The sequence below is a fragment of the Drosophila ananassae genome, chromosome 3R (assembly GCF_017639315.1).
Source record: "Drosophila ananassae strain 14024-0371.13 chromosome 3R, ASM1763931v2, whole genome shotgun sequence".
Classification (NCBI taxonomy): domain Eukaryota; kingdom Metazoa; phylum Arthropoda; class Insecta; order Diptera; family Drosophilidae; genus Drosophila; species Drosophila ananassae.
Genome location: NC_057930.1, coordinates 16,204,543 through 16,224,318, shown reverse-complemented (window position 1 = coordinate 16,224,318; position 19,776 = coordinate 16,204,543). Strand labels below are relative to the sequence as shown.

At 42.0% G+C, this 19,776-nt stretch overlaps 2 protein-coding genes across 2 annotated transcripts; both read left to right on the top strand.

Annotated features, from left to right (window-relative positions):
* The first annotated feature begins 17 nt into the window (after positions 1 to 17).
* LOC6498457 (V-type proton ATPase catalytic subunit A) lies at positions 18 to 3,422 on the top strand. The gene is made up of 5 exons (XM_001962826.4): positions 18 to 108; positions 663 to 781; positions 858 to 1,555; positions 1,622 to 2,599; positions 2,658 to 3,422. Exons 2-5 carry the CDS (start codon positions 706 to 708, stop codon positions 2,748 to 2,750), a joined length of 1,845 nt encoding a protein of 614 aa, XP_001962862.1. The 5' UTR covers positions 18 to 108; positions 663 to 705; the 3' UTR covers positions 2,751 to 3,422.
* A 105-nt stretch (positions 3,423 to 3,527) lies between these two features.
* Positions 3,528 to 10,154, top strand: LOC6498458 (protein YIPF5). Its single transcript, XM_001962827.4, has 6 exons — positions 3,528 to 3,728; positions 3,785 to 3,987; positions 4,718 to 4,752; positions 6,315 to 6,425; positions 6,616 to 6,800; positions 9,669 to 10,154. Exons 1-6 carry the CDS (start codon positions 3,634 to 3,636, stop codon positions 9,829 to 9,831), a joined length of 792 nt encoding a protein of 263 aa, XP_001962863.1. The 5' UTR covers positions 3,528 to 3,633; the 3' UTR covers positions 9,832 to 10,154.
* Positions 10,155 to 19,776: the final 9,622 nt, after the last annotated feature.

Genomic DNA, 19,776 nt, shown 5'->3' with positions numbered 1-19,776 from the left:
GCCAGAACTTGGCAGCGGTACTGATAACCGATAACGATAACCGATAGATCAATATCAGGGGAAAATCAAAAGCAAGGAGAATTTTCATAAGAGGCTGCTGAAAGAAATGTGAGCATATTTAATTTTAGCCAAGTTAAAAAAGCGCAATTTGCGAAAAATCCAACAATTGCACAGCAAACACTTTGTGAAACCCAGTGACTGTGTTGAATCGGTGATTTTAAAGCATTAAATAAAGAAAAATCACACCATAGTCCATGGCATGCGTAAAAATTGTATTGGAAAATCGATGCTGATGCGGGGGGCGGTATTGGGAAGCTTTTCACTTTCCTTCTGCTGCGACTGTCTCTTCACAGCAGCGCCATCTAAGATTTTCCGCGGAAAGTCCTCTAATTGGGGAAAAATGTGTTTTTGTTTATAAAGAACTTTTTTTTTCATTAAAAATGTTTCAAACATTTAGACTGTTATCTACAAAGTTGAAAAGTAACGACGTTTAGAAAACGATTAATATTCAAAATATTTCTAAAAAAAACTCATTGAAAACAACTTAATTGAATCATTAAAATATATACAATTTATATTATACATAGTTATTTATATTCTTAGGTGTCCTATATATAAATATAAGCAAAATTAAATTCTTCTTTGTAACTGACATTTTTCAGCAATTGACCGTTAGCGAAGTAGAAGAAGAAGAGCAACGCGACCATGTCCAACTTGAGAAAATTCAAAGACGAGGAGCGCGAGTCGGAATATGGACGTGTCTATGCGGTTTCTGGTCCAGGTGAGCCATTTCCCATTAATCCTTGAATTTGACAAAATGCTTACATCATCCTTATCTTACCCCTACCGTTATTCAGTCGTCACTGCCGAGGCCATGTCCGGATCGGCTATGTACGAGCTGGTGCGCGTGGGCTACTATGAGCTGGTGGGCGAAATCATTCGTCTGGAGGGTGATATGGCCACCATCCAAGTATACGAGGAAACCTCCGGTGTCACCGTTGGGGATCCGGTCCTCCGCACGGGCAAACCCCTCTCGGTGGAACTGGGTCCTGGCATCATGGGCAGCATTTTTGACGGTATTCAGCGTCCCCTCAAGGACATCGGTGTAATGACCAGCTCCATCTATATACCCAAGGGCGTGAACACCCCCGCGTTGTCTCGTTCCGAGATGTGGGAGTTTAATCCCTTGAATGTGCGCGTCGGCTCCCACATAACCGGAGGAGATCTGTATGGAGTTGTGCACGAAAACACGCTGGTCAAGCAGCGGATGATTGTAGCGCCAAGGGCCAAGGGCACGGTGAGGTATATCGCCCCCGCTGGTAACTATAATTTGGAGGATATTGTGCTGGAAACAGAGTTCGATGGCGACATCACCAAACACACCATGCTGCAGGTGTGGCCCGTAAGACAGCCACGTCCCGTCACGGAGAAGCTGCCGGCCAACCATCCTCTCTTCACCGGCCAACGTGTCCTCGACTCGCTCTTCCCTTGTGTACAGGGCGGCACCACCGCCATCCCCGGAGCTTTTGGCTGCGGCAAGACTGTTATCTCTCAGGTAAAGTTCAATATGCTCTTCAAATAAGATCCGATTAAACAATTAAAAAAAAAAAACTATCTACAGGCTCTCTCCAAGTACTCCAACTCCGATGTCATCATCTATGTAGGTTGCGGTGAGCGTGGTAATGAAATGTCCGAGGTGCTTCGCGATTTCCCCGAGCTTACCTGCGAAATCGATGGCGTCACCGAATCCATCATGAAGCGTACCGCTCTGGTGGCAAACACCTCCAACATGCCTGTGGCTGCCCGTGAAGCCTCCATCTACACTGGTATTACTCTGTCCGAGTACTTCCGTGATATGGGTTACAACGTGGCTATGATGGCTGATTCCACTTCTCGATGGGCTGAGGCTCTCCGTGAAATCTCAGGTCGTCTAGCTGAGATGCCTGCCGATTCCGGTTATCCAGCCTACTTGGGTGCCCGTCTGGCCACTTTCTACGAGCGTGCTGGTCGCGTCAAGTGCTTGGGTAACCCCGAGCGCGAGGGATCCGTGTCCATTGTCGGTGCTGTGTCGCCTCCTGGTGGTGATTTCTCCGATCCCGTTACCTCCGCCACCCTGGGTATTGTCCAGGTGTTCTGGGGTCTCGACAAGAAGCTGGCCCAGCGCAAGCACTTCCCCTCGATCAACTGGCTGATTTCCTACTCCAAGTACATGCGCGCTCTGGATGAGTACTACGACAAGAACTTCCCCGAATTTGTGCCACTGCGTACCAAGGTCAAGGAGATCCTGCAGGAAGAGGAGGATCTGTCCGAGATTGTCCAGTTGGTGGGCAAGGCCTCGCTGGCCGAGACCGATAAGGTTACCCTTGAGGTGGCCAAGCTATTGAAGGATGACTTCCTGCAACAGAACTCCTACTCGCCATACGATCGTGTCTGCCCATTCTACAAGACCGTGGGCATGCTAAGGAACATTCTGTCCTTCTACGAGACCGCCAGACATGCCGTAGAGTCCACAGCTCAGTCGGATAATAAGATTACCTGGAACACTATTAGGGAGTCGATGGGCGGTATTATGTATCAGTTGTCGTCGATGAAATTCAAGGTAAGTTGGCAATTATACTGTGTTGCAAATGTTATTCTACCACTAATGGCATTTTTAGGACCCAGTGAAGGACGGTGAGCAGAAGATTAAGGCGGACTACGACCAGCTGTACGAGGATCTCCAACAGGCCTTCCGAAATCTTGAGGATTAAGCAGAGCCGGAGCCAACCAAAAATTGCGGGATACCCATGCATAAGGAGGAAAGCAGATGAATTAAGAAACCAATATTAGGTTACTTTTCGAATTCCTCAATTCAATCTAGTCATATTTACATAATGCATAATAAGATATTTGAATCCAAGTTAATTTATAAGTTAAACAGTTTGGCCCGATCCAGGTCTAGTCAGAAAGATACCCGAAAATGAGAACTATAACGACGAGTTACGAGAGACGAACAATAATTAGTCGGTAGCGCAAATGAAATACAGACACACGGACTTTATTTGTCCAGTTTAAACCAGCCATATATTTAAATTATACAACATGCATATGCGTAAACATCTATGTTGATATATAATTATAATTCAAACTATTTATTGTTAGTAAATTTTCATAAAGTTATCGATTGTGTTCGTTCCCCATTTCATGTGTGAAACTTAACCCAAACTTAAACGAATCTAAAGAGAGTTGAAAACTTTACGAAACTACAATATATATAAATATATTTCTACATATTATAGACCTTTAAAGAACGCAATAACAACGTAGCCCAAATTCAATGCATGTACCTCTACTACCAAAGATGAATAGTTATGTCAGTAATTTGTGTGTGTTGCAAATGGAGCTATGCAAATAAAAATGTATTATGAATGTTACCAAAACAAGGGACGTATTTTATTATATATTTGACGATTATATTTAACTTTATTCAAATACTTCATTATAGCCCGCCATGAGTACAAGCCATTTTCCAACACTGTCAGCTGTAGGGATTATCGTTGATATCGATAACAATACATTGCTTCGTGACGTGTATCACTTTGTTGTTTAGTTTAGGAAACTATATTCGCAAATTTAGCTTAAATTAAATCGAAGATGTCTCAGTTTGGAGGACCAAACGATTTCTACAGCTCCGGCCCAGCGGCCGATGCCAGCTACAACTTTGATATGCCCGAGTTTGGCCAGGAACTGTAAGTAAATTCCTGAAGTCTCCCAGTTTACATGTCATTATTTTAATTTGTTGCAGGAATTTCGGAAACTTTGACAACACACAGCCCTCGGTGCCCCCTAACTATGATAACTATGCTCAGCCACCAGCCCAGGGATTGGGCGGCTTCTATGATCCTACGGCGTATTCAGACACAAGCTATGGTCAAGACAAAAGTGGGAAACAAGGCGGCGGAGGAGGAGCCGGCACAGAATTCGACGATGAACCACCTCTCTTGGAGGGTAAGATGTCCAAACAAACGTTAATTATAGTACCTTTTCCCGTGGTATCGTGTACATACATATGCAACAGGTCTAAGAAATTTGTTTAAGAAGACAGTAGACATAAGTCGATTCATCTAAAGCTGTAAGTCTGTCCGTCTCTGCTGGAACGCTATGATCTCGGAGTTTACGAGGAATGATCTCATACACTTTGTAGTCTAGATTTTTGTAGTATCTATACAAAGTAGGCCTAATAATTAAAATAAGTATCTGAAATAAGTTCTAACATAAACGTTTGGCACTTATTAATTAATTTATTAATTAATTTATGCGTTGATGAACTACTTATATATAATTACAATAATTATATATACAGTATGCTTTACAGTAGCTAGTTGTTTCTTTAACTAAAGTGACATGCGGAGGTTAACTTAAAACTGCATAGCTAAAGGTGATTAATAATTAGAATTTAAACTTTGAAACGAGTATATCGGCTAATATAGAACAGAATTTGAATAGGTAGATTTGAACTACATGTAACTAATCATAAACATAATCACAATTCTGATTACAGTATTCGAACTGCACATTAAAACAATAGAAACTTTAAGTCATTGTATATTTTCTTCATTATTCGATAATTAAATATAAAATATATAAAAACTAATTAGTTTTATATTACTTTACATAAATTGGAAAATAGCGAAGTCTCTCTTAATCTCTAATATCTAAATCGCTCTTGTTTTTTCAGAACTCGGCATAAACCCGAATCATATTTTCCAAAAGGTAAGCAAAGACTAGACCCGGCCATTCCATTTTAATTGGAAAACTTAACGTGAAGTTGAAGTGAAGGAATGTGCTTTTCTCGAAAGTATAAAGAATAGGCTGCACTTGAACGCATATTCAACTAGAGCAGACGTCTCGAAGCAAAAGGAAAGTCGGGCAATTGCATATTTTAGAAAGCACAAAGAAAATGCCCCGGCCCTGGCCATCTACAAAATTCTTGGCTTCCCTTTACGCATTTTGTTAGAATTTTTCCGGTAGCCTTTTCTAATTTGCAACTGGGCAGAGGTGGCTTTTCGTTTCGTCGGCCACTTTAGGCCGCGGCAAAACTCCCTTTTAATTGAAATTTAAATGTTTTTGCCTTTGTATTTATTGCGGAGCCCCCTTTCCGCAGCAATAACTCTATGGTTGGCTCGTTGGCGTTGTTGTCGCTGCACTTGCCGGTTTGTGTCGTTAATGAAGACATATTTTTTCATTGCACTCGCTGCCTACCAGCACATAGTTTTTTTTAAATAAATAAAACAACTTTTGTGTTTTTAATTAAAGTTTTTCTGACTCATTTTTTTTGCATCTCACCAATTTTCATTTCATTCCGTTCAGTTGAGTTTGCTGCGCTGTGTGTAACTTTCTGCATTTTTGTCCATTTTGTTGAAAAAAAAAAGTATTGCGGACGCCTGATTCTCATTTCTTTCGCTCCGGCACGGAATTTATTACGTTTGTGTTAATTGAAAAATGAAAATGTTAATGAGTCCGTGCGCCATCATAAAACTGAAATGAAATGCTAATTAAATTGTACATCAGCTGGCGGGGGAATTATGGTTAGATTTGCGTTTGACTCTACTTTTGTTTGGTAATGTAATGAGTCTCTCTGGCTGAGGGACAATGAGGACACAACGAAAATACTATTTTGGAAAATATCTATTCCCCTGCAACTCTATTGGGTTTATATGGTTTCAATTCAATCTAAATCCGTTTCAATCTCAATTAAAGCTAGTAAATTTCGAACAGAGATGTTGAGAGCATCGTGGAATTTCAGTGACAATTTTTGGCGAGTCCATGCTAGCTGTAATATCAAATTTCATGGCTTTTGTACTGGCCCGCATTCTCATGCGTCAAATGCGTTGACAGCTTTTTGGTCCAGTTCCCAGTACCCAGCCCCCGGCTCCCCGTCACCCGATCTCTACTTCCTGCTCACTTGCTGGCAGCCTGGCTGGTCAGCAATATCATTTATCATCAATTTCCATTTTTCAAATTTCTCTGCCACTGCACACAATACAAGAAACGGCCGGGCGGACGGAGGGGGAAAACCAAAACGCATAGAGAACAAATGTTTGGAAAACGAAACGGGGGAACTTGGGCTTCGTTTTATGACCGCTGTGCGAACAAATGAATTGTGTTGTGTTGTGTTGTGTTGTGTCCCTTGTCCTGCTGCAGGCTCCGTGAGTGATGATGGCCCGCTGTCGCCCCTAAACCTTTAGCCTCGTACCCCCCGCCTTCTTCGCAGCAATCCTTCTCTAGTTCTCATTTTAATCGTATCACTAGTCTCACGCTCTAATTTATTTCAGACTCTGGCCGTGCTAAATCCGCTGCGCGGCACCGACCAGCAAATTCTGCAGGACACTGACATGGCTGGACCGCTGGTATTTTGCCTCACACTCGGAGGCTTCCTGTTACTGGTTTGTGTTTTATTCAATCAGTGTTAAAACCAATTATAGAGCTTAAGTAGGACTCTAAAATATGTCTATTTTAGAGGATGGTGTTTGTGAATTTAACTTAAAATCTTGCCCTTACTTATAATTGGTTTTTACTTTAACATTTTTACCATGAAACTAATTTAAAAGCTTTACTATTTCCTCTTTTATTTAGCAAGGAAAGGTGACTTTCTCGTACATCTACGGAATCGGTGTAATGGGATGCATCTTCTTCTATTGCCTGCTGTCCCTGATGGTCACCCGGTCGCAGGTAACTTTCGGGGCGGTGGCCTCCGTCCTCGGGTATTGTCTGCTGCCTATGGTGGTGCTCTCAGGCATCAACATTTTAATCACCATTCAGTAAGTAATTGTTGACACAAGTCGGTGGCTTTTCATCTCTCCGCCATTTCAATTCATTGTGGGCCACCCATTGAATCCACTCCCACCCTGGATCCTTTCCTCCATCATTCATTTCTTTCTTTATATTTATGTTTTTAATTGAAAAGTTGCCAATGCATTGGCGTTCAGTCCTCATTGTTTGTGGCCTGTAATTACAAACTTTTGCCTAAGCTCGTCCAGCTGCGACTGCAGCACGTTCTCGTTCTCGTGCCCTCCGCCTGTGGAATTTGTTCAATTGATGCCATGGATGGCTCTGCCCTCGCCTATTCAAGTTGATCACTTTTGGTTGTTATTGTATTGGGTTTAGTTTGGGTTTGTTGTTTGATTTGAGTGTGATGCTTCTGTTGCCGAGCCATGGATATGTATCCAAGTAATGAAATAGTTTCTCTAATGAAATCGAAGTGCCCGAACATGTCTGTAAGATTAATTTGCTTTAAAATTGTTTCAAAAGCAAGCTATAAGGCTAAGCTTTAGATTTTATTCTAATAGAACTGTGACCACCTTGATTCTGAAACAATAGCCTCTGTTTTTTCTTCTTTTTGGTCATTAGGAACTCCCTGGAGCCTGTGCTCCGTGCTGGTTGATATCTCTCTGCCACTTTTCGCACAATTTAGGTTTTTAATTTTGTTGCAGTTTTGGGCAACGATGCATACACATAGAGTCATATAAAAAGACTAGCCAACTTAATTTGCTCTTTTAGTGTACTCCAGGGCCACAACTGCCAAACTACAGACTGGACCGTGGACCGTGGACCGTAGACCGAGAACCGAGGACTGAGGCAGGACAATGGTGGACTACGGACTCCATTGAAGCCAAGGCAAGGACGGCAAGGAAAGACTGGCGAAAAAACGGAGTAAAATAACGCCAACTATGCGCCGTTTAATTTTCGCGCTGAAAACATTGGCCTCAGAGTTTTGTGGAGTGGGCGAATGGGTGTGGCTGGATGGTTGGGTGGTTGGTTTCGATACCGGGGCCCTGCTGCTGCCCCGGTGTCCATCTGTCTAACGTTCCGTGCCCTGTTTTGCCACCCGTTGAGTTTCGTTCACGTAGTTCCCTTTTCAAATATGTGTCCAGCACTTGCCGCCCTCCCACACTTTTTCTCCAGCGTTCTTCTTTGCATTTTTATTTTTATTTTTTTTTTTTGTGTGATGGTTCCACTTGCCACGCTTTTTACTGTGGACATGCGAGGAGCAACACGCAAATGCTGCGTGAGTTTTTAGCAATTCCTCTGGTGGTACCCAGCCAGCCGCTGCCCCTTGCCAGGACTCCCTCGGCACGTCATAATTTCAGAGCAGCGAGGGGAAACTAAGTGGTGCAGTGGGTGTGAGTGCTGCTCGATGAAAAAAAGGTGAACGTTTTGTAAAAAAAAAGTAGTCTACCAATGCTAGGACTTGCTCGACACCCAACGCGTTTGCCCCCATCTCTCCCGCCCGGAGCAAACTGTCCAACTGCCCAGTGCAATTGCTATTTTGGTTGCCTGTTTGCTTGCATTTTTTATTTGTTGGCTTTAAGCGACTGCAATTTGTGTGGCTGTGGGTGTGTGTGTGTGTGGCTTTGATGTTCATACAGTCCATAGGAGAGCCAGCAAAGTTTACAGTAAATATTTTTGCGATTCCCTACACCCTTACTGGTCCTTTTACTTACTTGTTTTTTGCGTTGGACGGACTTTTTAATTGAGTTTGTTTGGTGATGCAAAAGTGCGCAAAAATTACACAGACAGTCGAGTTATCCGCCGGCCGGAGAGTAGTGTTTTGATTGGTTTTAGGCTAGTGCCTGACCATTTAGCCGGTCCAGAGTTTGGGGCCGAAAAATCACTTGGCAGCGTGCTGGCCGTAGCTGGGAACAACCAACAACAAAGTCCATCGGAAGAAAGGGCAAAGGGCAACCAGCAACGGGGGAAAAAAATAGGGAAGAGGTGACAGCTGAGCCGCCGAGACCACAGAAAGGCAATCCATTAAAAGCGTGCGTGTAGCTGGAAATTGGAACTTTGGAATAAAGGGATTTATGTTTTGGTTTCGCAAATTGATTTCTGTGTCGGTTTTTATTTGGCGAGGATCTATAAATTGTCGGTCTGGGTCGGCTTTAAAAGTCACATCAATTTATTCGAGGACACTAGGGCTAGATTTAGGACTTGGTGGTCTTCTTATCCAACATTCCAGCAGCCTATCTATAGCAGGTTTTTAACATACAGCCCTGTGTTTCTACTCCTGTGTCCTTCCATCATATGCTATTCTGTTGCAGGTAAAACATGCAGCCCCCGTCGCTTTTATATCAATTTTTCATATTGCTGGCTTTAGAGAGTGTGGGTTATTATATGGGGCTTTGTAGTTGGACTGTGTTTGCACATCCTTGCCGGCATTGCGCCTGATGTCTTTGTTTGCCGTGCCAATTCATTCGTACACACGCACACTCACACCATTTCTACTCACCCACACATCCTACCTCTTTCATTTTTTCCGAAGCTCTCAGGGAGTGGAATATCCTTTTGTACACTTGAAAAAATATTATTAAATATATAACCTAGAGGCTAATATTTTCTAAATTTTAGAATTACTCTGTAATATTATTGTTCTATCTAAAATAACAACTTTACATTAAAGATTTTAGTTAGCTAAGAAATCTAGCCTATTTTATATCTCTAGGAGGTATTTTAATGTATATTTTATAATATTTTCTAAATGTCTGAAAATGGTATTGTATTTTATTGTTACTCACACTGCCTGCTACTACTGCCAACTACTGTTCCTCATGCATATGCATTGTTTATTGATTTCACCGCTGTCTATATCTATCCCGACCGAGTTCTTATATCTCGCTTTACTCTTGCAGGGGCACACTCGGCCTAATTGTGAGCGGCATCTCCATATTCTGGTGCGCCATATCGGCCTCGAAACTGTTCGCCACCGCCTTCTCCATGGACCATCAACAGCTGCTGATTGCCTATCCGTGCGCGGTGCTCTACGGAGGATTTGCGTTGATTACCATTTACTAGGGCCACGGGCTGCCGATGGCGATGGCGATTCAACGTACAGATCCAGGACAGATACCCTAACCCCTCTCGCCTACTGTTATTGTGTTTGCATGGTTTTAATTGTCCTGCAAATACACATACACATAGCCACACACACACACATACCCAGCGTTTGCAACACAACAAATTCACAGAGAAGAGAAGAACATGGAGCCTCGAGGAGAGACTTGCAAACAGGGATATGAATATTTTGAAGAAAATAAGCGCCGATTGGAAATTTGTTTTATACATTCGCCTCTTCTCTGTAATAAATTTGATTGCGAATAAAAAAAATGGTTAACAAATTGAAATTGCCTTTTTGCATGGGCAAACACATACATATACATATACATGCATGTAAGGGTGTAGTGTTGGGTAGTGTAAGCAGCATATTGGAATTTCACGCTCTCGTTTCCGTTTCCGTTAAACTGTACACTTTTCGGGGCCTTTTTTTCGGCCTTTCCTGCCATTATTGTTTTTGTTTTAATAACTTTGTTGTTTTAAAATCGGGAATTTACAGGGATATGACTCTGTTGGGTATGGGAGCATATCAGCAAACGGCTTTAACTGGAAAAGAAATTGCGAAAGCCGTGAAAAAGAATATGAATCAGTTACATAAAGCTTATGTGTATATTTATTCAATATTTTTAAATGCTTTATACACTTCAGTAGAAGTCTAATTGATTTGGATTACCTTAACTATTTTTCCATACTGCTTTAAAAGTTTTCATCCATTCAAGGGTAATTTTTAAGAAACTAGAGCATACATATTTGCAATATAGATTTTCAGACCTAAAATCCTTAAAAAGAAGCCATTTACGCATTTGAGTGACTCCCAAATCTTCTGCTGTGAATTATTCTTCCATTGAATTTCCAGCACATTTGCTTTACTTTTCTGTTTTCTACAAGAGTGAATCGAACCGAATTTTCCAGCTTCGAGTCTGATGCACCCAATCGGTTTATTGTCTGCCGCCAGGTTGTTGCACTTTGGCTTGTTGCACTAATCGACAACTTCAAAAGGTATTCTCAGTTTTCTGCCGTACAATGCGAGCTTATTCAATTGTAAATTTGTTGGCCTAATTGAAATTTCAACTGCAGCTTGCTTTTGATTTTTAATTTCCCACAGCTGTGGTACAAAATACAAAAAATTCAGAAAATCCTCTACCGCATACAAAGTGTTAATTGAATTTTTTAATGATCCTAAAAACTAAAAAAGAACCAAAAGAAGCCAAAAGTAAAAGGGATTGCAATAAAAAAAGGGCCCGCTTTATACCGCTGCTTACCATATGTAAATAATTCAACGGTGTCCTCGCATTTTCATATTACATAATTAACGTTTTCTTTTCGAGCATTTTTTTGTTTAGAGTTTCCGGCATGTCCTTTCCCTCGGCCACTTGGTCTGGCCGCGTAAATTGCAAAATGCGTAGCATACTTTGTTGGGATAGCTCAGTTGCTTTGCGCTTTTTGATTTCCGTTCTCGCTCCTTTTCTTACCCATTTCCTCCTCCTCTTCTGCTCTTCTCCTGTCCCGTTCTTATGCAAATTGTTGTAATTACTACAATTCGGTTGAGCATTTTTATGGCTGGTCAACAAAAAAATAAAAAAAAGGAAGGACGAAAAAATACTATATATATAGAGCGAAATGTATGCGGAAATATTTGTGCGCTAATTGCGTGGCAAAAAAAAAAGGATGGATGGCGGATGGTGGTACTTTGTCGGCAAGGAGCCCGGCCAGGATCTGTGTGCTTAAGCATTTTACGCTCATCAAAGACGTCGCTTGCCATTAGCGCCATTAATAAACACTCGTTAGCTGTTGGCTGGCTGGCAGACAGGAGCTGCGGCACCAGCTTTCAGCTTTCGACCTGGCGCCTCCCGAATGTGTTGCTGATAATTAGAATTAGCTCACAATTAGCAGAACCCGTTGCGGTGGGTGGCAGCGGCAGCGGCAGCTCCTCCAGGTTGCAAGGCCACGCCTCGGCATAAGCTTATTAGTTAGTCCTTATTTTTTTCCCCTCTCTTTTCGTCATAATAAGCAGCTTGGTCTTTAAATATCCTTGGATCCACAACGAGTGTTTTTATAGATCGGAGAGAAAAGTCTTTTATTACAAATTTATTTTTCAAAAGCACTAAAAAGTTTACATCCCAAAAACGCACAATTTGCATTTGTTTGTTGCATTATGAAGTGGACATTTTTGGCGAGTCCTTTGCAAGGATATGATTCCTTATTTTATCAGTGTAGCTTCCGCATCCTATCGCCTGCTATCGAGCGTAAAGAGTGAGCCAACACAATGGCAAACACCTGCGGACAAAAGCTGCTTACGGAAATGCACAGCCAAGAAAAAGGATGTGGCGAAAGGGAAAAGGGGGCGGGGCACGACAAGAGTTATTACATTCTAGCGTTTCCTCTGCTCTTTCGTCTTGCGTTTGTGCTTTCATCTTCTACTGCTTCTTCGGCTGCTGCTGCTGCTGCTGAAGCTCTTGCGGCTGCAAACTTTTGCTGCATTTTAATAAATATGCAATCTAAAAACGTTTCCCACACAGACAAAGCCACAATAACCGCAGAGGCTTCGGGACGGAGAGGTTCTTAGGGGGTTCCCCTTAGGTTTTCCCTGCCAGGACGCTGCCAATGCCAAGAATAAAGGCGTTAATTATGCTTTCCCAGCAACGCAAAATGCTCAAGTGCGGCCAATAGAAAGCGAGACGACACAGCCACATTATGTGAGATCCGCTCGGGCCAGGCACTGCCTCGCCTTAATGGCAAAAAAAAAAAAAAAAAAAAAAAAAAAAAAGCGAACGGAAAGCATAGGAGGAAGCTGGGGAGAACGGAAATGGAGAGAGTGCAGGAACCCTGTTGGGGGTCTGCATTGGTTGCAGTTGCCACATTTTTAATTAGCGCTCTTAAAAGCTCATTGAATGGTCGAAAAAGAAAAGCCAAGTAACGAGGAGGAACGAAACAAGTTACGTGGATGTCAGTCTGCGGCGGGGCTTACATAATGGCTTTTGGAATGTGTGGGTGTGAAAGGGCCGCAAAATGGCTATTGAGGCAAAGGTCAAAACATAAACCAGAAGATGTTATAAGATAAATAAATATTAAACCTTTGTGATTAAAATTTTCATATTTTAAATAATTCTTATAGACCACAGTAGCAGTCCTAGAGAATGGGCATACCCAACTGGGCACCAACAAGTGGAAGATTCAAATAGACCACATATCCTGCCAAAGGGATAGACGCTACGGGAGGTGCAATTTTACACAAGGTTTATGGGGCAGGGCAGGCGGGTTGCACCTGATTTGCGGCTCTGAAATGCATAGAGAATTAGCCGGAGATGAGCGGTTGGCTGAAGGATGCGAGCACAGCACAGGCGAGGCACGTGTAAAAAGGTGGCCAGATGTTGCATGGTTACCGGCACTCAGCCCCATTCTTGCCGCATCGCTGACTCGTTTCCAAAGCCAAACCAAATTGCTGGTAAGCCTTATCCTCAAACTCGTTCCCCCGCCCGGAAGCTACACTCCGCACTTCATCCCCTTCGACGCCCACGCCCACGCACACTGATGCAACAGCCACACATCGTTAGGCTGCAGCTTAAAAGCGAAATGCAACATTTATGGTTAAGCCGCCCCCCCAAAATGGCTGGCAGAACAGGCCACCTCCTCACCTTGCCGCGTTGATTGCTGCGGCCACACTTCCGTAGCCCAGAGACAGAGATTGAGCAGGTGGGGTTGGATGCTGGGCAGATGATGGATGGCTGAAGGACCTGGCAAATATTCTAGGACACTTGACCACTGCACAACCAATTAACTGGAGAGCGCTGGGAATAAGTTGTTCTCACCTCTCTTCCAAAAAAGGGGTTTATTGTTAAGAAATATCTTTGTTGGAAAATGTATTGTTTGAAATATTTAAACCTGAAAAAGGACATACACAAGATGGAAGTGTAATATAAATTATCAACTTTCTCCTCCCAAACTCCCACAACATAACAATTGAAAAACAAGACAAGGCAGTTCGAAGATGTTTATTGTTTTTAGCTTTCAATGCACTTGAATGAGCAGGAATTGGAATATCCGTGTGATTTCAGGATGCTGGGGAGGAACAGTTGGTTTCCACCGAACTCTAGATAATCCCCCGACAACAGCAGTTAACAGGCAACGATTACTTGGCAACAAGTCAATTACGACTATGCCAAGAATGGTTCCTAAATCCACTTCCCCCTCCTCTTTCTTTCCCATTTTGATAACTACTGAGGCAGTCTGGTTGCAGCGATAACCGACTTGGAAAGTGGGAGCCCAATAAATTCCTTGACCGAGCGGCCACTTCTCGTATAGCTTTAGAATCCCCTTTAATGCGCTAACTAATTGAGCCAGGCCATAAGGGCAGCTAAGAGGCGATGAAGGATAAGGGCAAGGGCTCCTGGATACCTAAGTTGGCGGGGCTATCACCAAGTGGCAATCGGTTGTAATCTCTGGCACAGCCGCTAAAACTAGGGATTGTCATAAGGGTATACATTCTGGAGAGATGTTTTAGCTTTCAAGTATTTTTTAAAGATTGTTTTTTAAAAAATATACTCCAAAATTGATTGGGAGTTCAACAAGTGCAGGACTTTCTTTAATATTTATTAGTCATTGAAAGGTATTAGACGCTTCTATCACTTTCCAAATCGTATAACGCACTTCTTAGTTCAAATTACTTTTGGCGAAATTTTTACAACACTTTTATTGCCTGTCGAATGGGAATGAGAGACTTGTTGGCTGGAGGAGGAGGAGGAGGTCCTGCTTTGTCTGGCTTTGCGATTTCAGTTATGCGGTTTCAAAATTCAATTAAAAGCCGAACATCACATTTCTCTTGTCGTCTTAAGCCATTTTTTCGATTTTCTTTCACTTTTCTTAAACTCCTAAGAGCTGCACTAACCGAGATAAGGCGGAAATCCCGAAAGCCAAAGGGGTTGGGTGGACGTGCGAATAAGTTGCCGCAGGATGTGGAGTCGATGAGTCCCTTTCCGTGATTTTAGGATGCTTTATCGGGTTGAGTGGAATTTAATAGAGTGTCGCCCCAACTAAAATGATTATACATTTAAAAGAGAAGTTTTAATGCTATTTAATTCAGTTTTTCCAGGGTCTAAAATCTAAGAACAAAATATTTTATTCGATTTTTTCGATCCCACCGTTACGTCACTTACCTGTAGATCCAGATTCTGTCTTTCTTCTACACCGTTCACATCATCACTCATATTCCCGTCGGTATGCTGGCCGAGTATTTTGGCTGTATATGGATCCTGGCCATTGACATCCTCTCCACCGCTGTGTTCACCATGCTAACTCCCCCGGCGATACACATGACTCGTTGATGCTGATCAAGAATATATATAACCTTTGTATACTACGAGTACCGGGTATAATATTGCGGTAAATACTGAGTTGAGGAATATAGATTGGGCGGAAAATAAGGCTAAGGAAGGGGAACTTCTGCTCACTTGCTTGCTTGCATTTGCATACCTCTCTGAGTGTACAAATTTATTGCAAATTGTTTTTGCTAATAGGAAAATGCGCCATACAGGCAAGATTCGTCCCTGGCTAACTGTGATATAGAGGAATAGACGTATTGAAGGGCCACGTGGTGCGAAGGAATCTGGTCTTCGAGTGTGCGTGTCGGCACGTGTTTGTTTAGCATGTCTAATGCGCTTTGAAGTCCTTCCTGCAGCAGGAAAATATGTATGTCACATGCCTAATCAGCCGCACACTTGCAGTGGCGCTTATGCAATCCAATACTAATGTGCAAGCAAGTGTAAAAAGCAAAGCAGACGGGCGAAAACAAAACAAACGGACAAAGCGAACGGTGCATAAATATTTCATAGCATACTTTTCAGATACGTGCTCCGAGTCCTTACAGATCTATCTATGTTCGGGTCCAAGACTTAGTAAACTAATTTTGTCACTGTTGAGGACTATGGACTTTAATCGCTTGTGTATTTTTGCACCATTTCTATACTATGTATTTAATACCTCTTCTGAATTTAATTATAAGAAACTTTGGCTCTCCCAGCCACTGCCAAAAGTTATACAATCAGTTTCAGTCTCCGTAAATCTTATGGAAGATTCCGCCTTGATTCGATTACTTAAACAGTCTGTGAAATCTATTGCCAGGACAAACAATTAAATCGCTTTACCAGCACGACAGCCAGCAGTGGGAAGAAACTCCCACACACTCTCTTCAAAAATAGCTGAAAAAAATGCTGGGAAATGTTGTTGTATTCCGGGTATTTTTGGGGGTTCTATGCGTGGCGGAGACAAAGTTTTGGTCTCAAAGTATTCGGAAACTCATTTTGCTTAGCACCAATTGTTGTTGATGTTGTTGTTGTTTGTTTTGCCTTGGCTTGGCTTTTGGTGTAATTTCGTTGTCATTAAGTTGGCATTATAACAAAATGCCTTTTCAATCACTTTTGACTAAATGCAGTGACTACAAGGGAAAGCGGAGCTTCGCTTGTGCTTCCATTCCTCGCTTCATTCAGACTATAGTCCTTCGCCACTTTTGCGGGGCGTTCCAAGCCATCCCCTCTTAACACTCCTTGTCTCTTGAACAAGCTCTCCACCAAGTTTTTGGCAATTTTTCGACAAGGATAAGTAAGCACAACAATGCCGGCGAGCAGAATCAGAAGCGGGAAGAGAAACTGGACCAAAACAAGGACCAGGAAACCGCAAAGATAAAAAAATATTCAGCACTGAACATAAACTATTATAGAAATTCAAAAAAAAATTATGAGAAGTTTATGATAGTTTTTTTTATATACAATTAAACGTCTTTTATTACATTTAAATTCTGTTAAATGTCTTAAAAAATATGTATAAAAGTTTTGAAACACTTTTTCCGAGTGTCTTGTTTAAAGTATGAAGCGGAGTGGGGCGGATGAGAGGTCGCTTTGCAGTAAATTTCCAGCGTTTCATCAATGTCACTGCAAAAGGACTCTTTGGCCTGGCCCACGCATATTCTTTTGTATTTAAAATGTTTGCCTGCCTTTGCCTGATGAACACCGAGCGGCTCTGTCAAAAGTTTCTTTTTTCTCCTCGGTCGCAACAATTTCATTATCTGGAGCGGAATGGGGGGCGGAGGTTTGGTAGAGGAGGAGCTGTGAGTGATAGGGCAGTTGTTGTGTGACAGGAGACACGCCACAGCAAGTGGCAAGGAACTCACTCCTCGTTCTCAGTCCCCCACTCTTGTAAGGCTGCAGGATGTGAGCAGATTTTTATGGAATAAACTTTTTCAGAGCTTTTTTCAGATCATACATTAAGGAACTGTTTCATGTGTGTTTTTAAAAACATGTTAAATGGGACAATGCTTTAATCTGTCCTTTTAAAACTAGATAAGAAGAAAATTCCAGTAATATAGTACTACATAATATTGGCTATGTGATATATTCTTGGCTAGGCGATATGTTTAAAAGGACTATGTTTTAAAAGCCTTTAAAGAAGGGCGTTATCGATAATGCGACCTCAATGTGGCAAGCTGTGGGTGAAGCCGTTTTTCGGAAAAAATTCAAAAGCAGCAGCTTCGGAAAGAAAAGCATCCTGCGGCGCATTTGCATAGGCTTAATTTAAATTCTCTTAAACAGCAGCCCGATATGTTTCCTGAGCGTTTGCGGGTGTGTGGAAAGGACCAAAAAGGACAATGATCGGTGGACCTTTTTTTCCAACGAAAACGAAAAGTTGACGAAGCCGAAACCGAAGAACAACCTAAAGGAAAGTGGAAAATCAGAGAAAAACAACGAAAAAGGGTGTACACGCTTAAGTTTGGCAAATAACTGCAGGCTAGCTAGGAGCCTCACACATACAAGGAAACCCACAAGGAAAATAAGAATGTATAAGGGACCACGGGACACTGGAGACCTTTAAGCAGCGACATAACAAAATCAAAAGGATTTTGCGTATAAGTTGCAAATTAAGTTGCTCTCATCCCAGGCTCCCAGGCTCCTCTGTGTTTCCATTTGTTGGTGCCCTTGTTAGCCCGCTTTTTGTGCCATCCGGCATTTTCCGTGCGTTTCCAACTTCATCATCTTATGTGCTTATGATATCCCTTTGGCCCTGCGGCCAAAGAACAACAACCACGAAAAAACAATAACAAACTGTGGAAGCATGTCCTTGGCCTCGGCACACGCTTCCTATTCGGGTTAAACTTGTCAACAGAATCTGGCAGGCGGGGGCTAAGGATTGGGTGCTGAGACTTTAAATTAACAGATAGCTATCTTTAAAAGTGTCACTTCTACCATAGCCGGGTTATTATTTTATTTGCACGAAAGAGGTTCCAAAAACAAAAAAACCAGCAACAAGCTCGAAAAAAAGCAAAACCAGAAGGGAAAACCCAAATATCCCTTATAGGGTACATTCCTTGCAGTTGCGGCATTCCTTGCCGTCGCTGGGGGCCATTTTGTCCTTTCATGCATGACACCCCAGGAAATTTGACAAAAAATCGAAAAAAAATTGTGTTCCTAGATTTTGATGCAGAATGATGGAGAATCAATGTACAATTCGATTAAGGTATTCCGATCAAGAATCGGATGAAAATTGGCAAAGATATGGCCGTCGTTGGGGGCCATTTTGTCCTTCCAAGCATTTTTCAGAATTTTGAAGGGGACTCCCCAGGAAATTTGACAAAAAATCGAAAAAATATTTTGTTCCTAGATTTTGATGCAGAATGATGGAGAATCAATGTACAATTCGATTAAGGTATTCCGATCAAGAATCGGATGAAAATTGGCAAAGATATGGCCGTCGTTGGGGGCCATTTTGTCCTTCCAAGCATTTTTCAGAATTTTGAGGGGGACTCCCCAGGAAATTTGACAAAAATCGAAAAAATATTTTGTTCCTAGATTTTGATGCAGAATGATGGAGCATCGATGTACAATTCGTTTAAGGTATTCCGATCAAGAATCGGATGAAAATTGGCAAAGATATGGCAGTCGCTGGGGGCCATTTTGTCCTTCCAAGCATTTTTCAGAATTTTGAGGGGGACTCCCCAGGAAATTTAACAAAAAATCGAAAAAATATTTTGTTCCTAGATTTTGATGCAGAATGATGGAGAATCAATGTACAATTCGATTAAGGTATTCCGATCAAGAATCGGATGAAAATTGGCAAAGATATGGCCGTCGTTGGGGGCCATTTTGTCCTTCCAAGCATTTTTCAGAATTTTGAGGGGGACTCCCCAGGAAATTTGACAAAAAATCGAAAAAATATTTTGTTCCTAGATTTTGATGCAGAATGATGGAGAATCAATGTACAATTCGATTAAGGTATTCCGATCAAGAATCGGATGAAAATTGGCAAAGATATGGCCGTCGTTGGGGGCCATTTTGTCCTTCCAAGCATTTTTCAGAATTTTGAGGGGGACTCCCCAGGAAATTTGACAAAAAATCGAAAAAATATTTTGTTCCTAGATTTTGATGCAGAATGATGGAGAATCAATGTACAATTCGATTAAGGTATTCCGATCAAGAATCGGATGAAAATTGGCAAAGATATGGCCGTCGTTGGGGGCCATTTTGTCCTTCCAAGCGTTTTTCAGAATTTTGAAGGGGACACCCCAGGAAATTTGACAAAAAATCGAAAAACTATTTTGTTCCTAGATTTTGATGCAGAATGATGGAGAATCAATGTACAATTCGATTAAGGTATTCCGATCAAGAATCGGATGAAAATTGGCAAAGATATGGCCGTCGTTGGGGGCCATTTTGTCCTTCCAAGCATTTTTCAGAATGAGGGGGACTCCCCAGGAAATTTGACAAAAAATCGAAAAAATATTTTGTTCCTAGATTTTGATGCAGAATGATGGAGAATCAATGTACAATTCGATTAAGGTATTCCGATCAAGAATCGGATGAAAATTGGCAAAGATATGGCCGTCGTGGGGGGCCATTTTGTCCTTCCAAGCGTTTTGTCAGA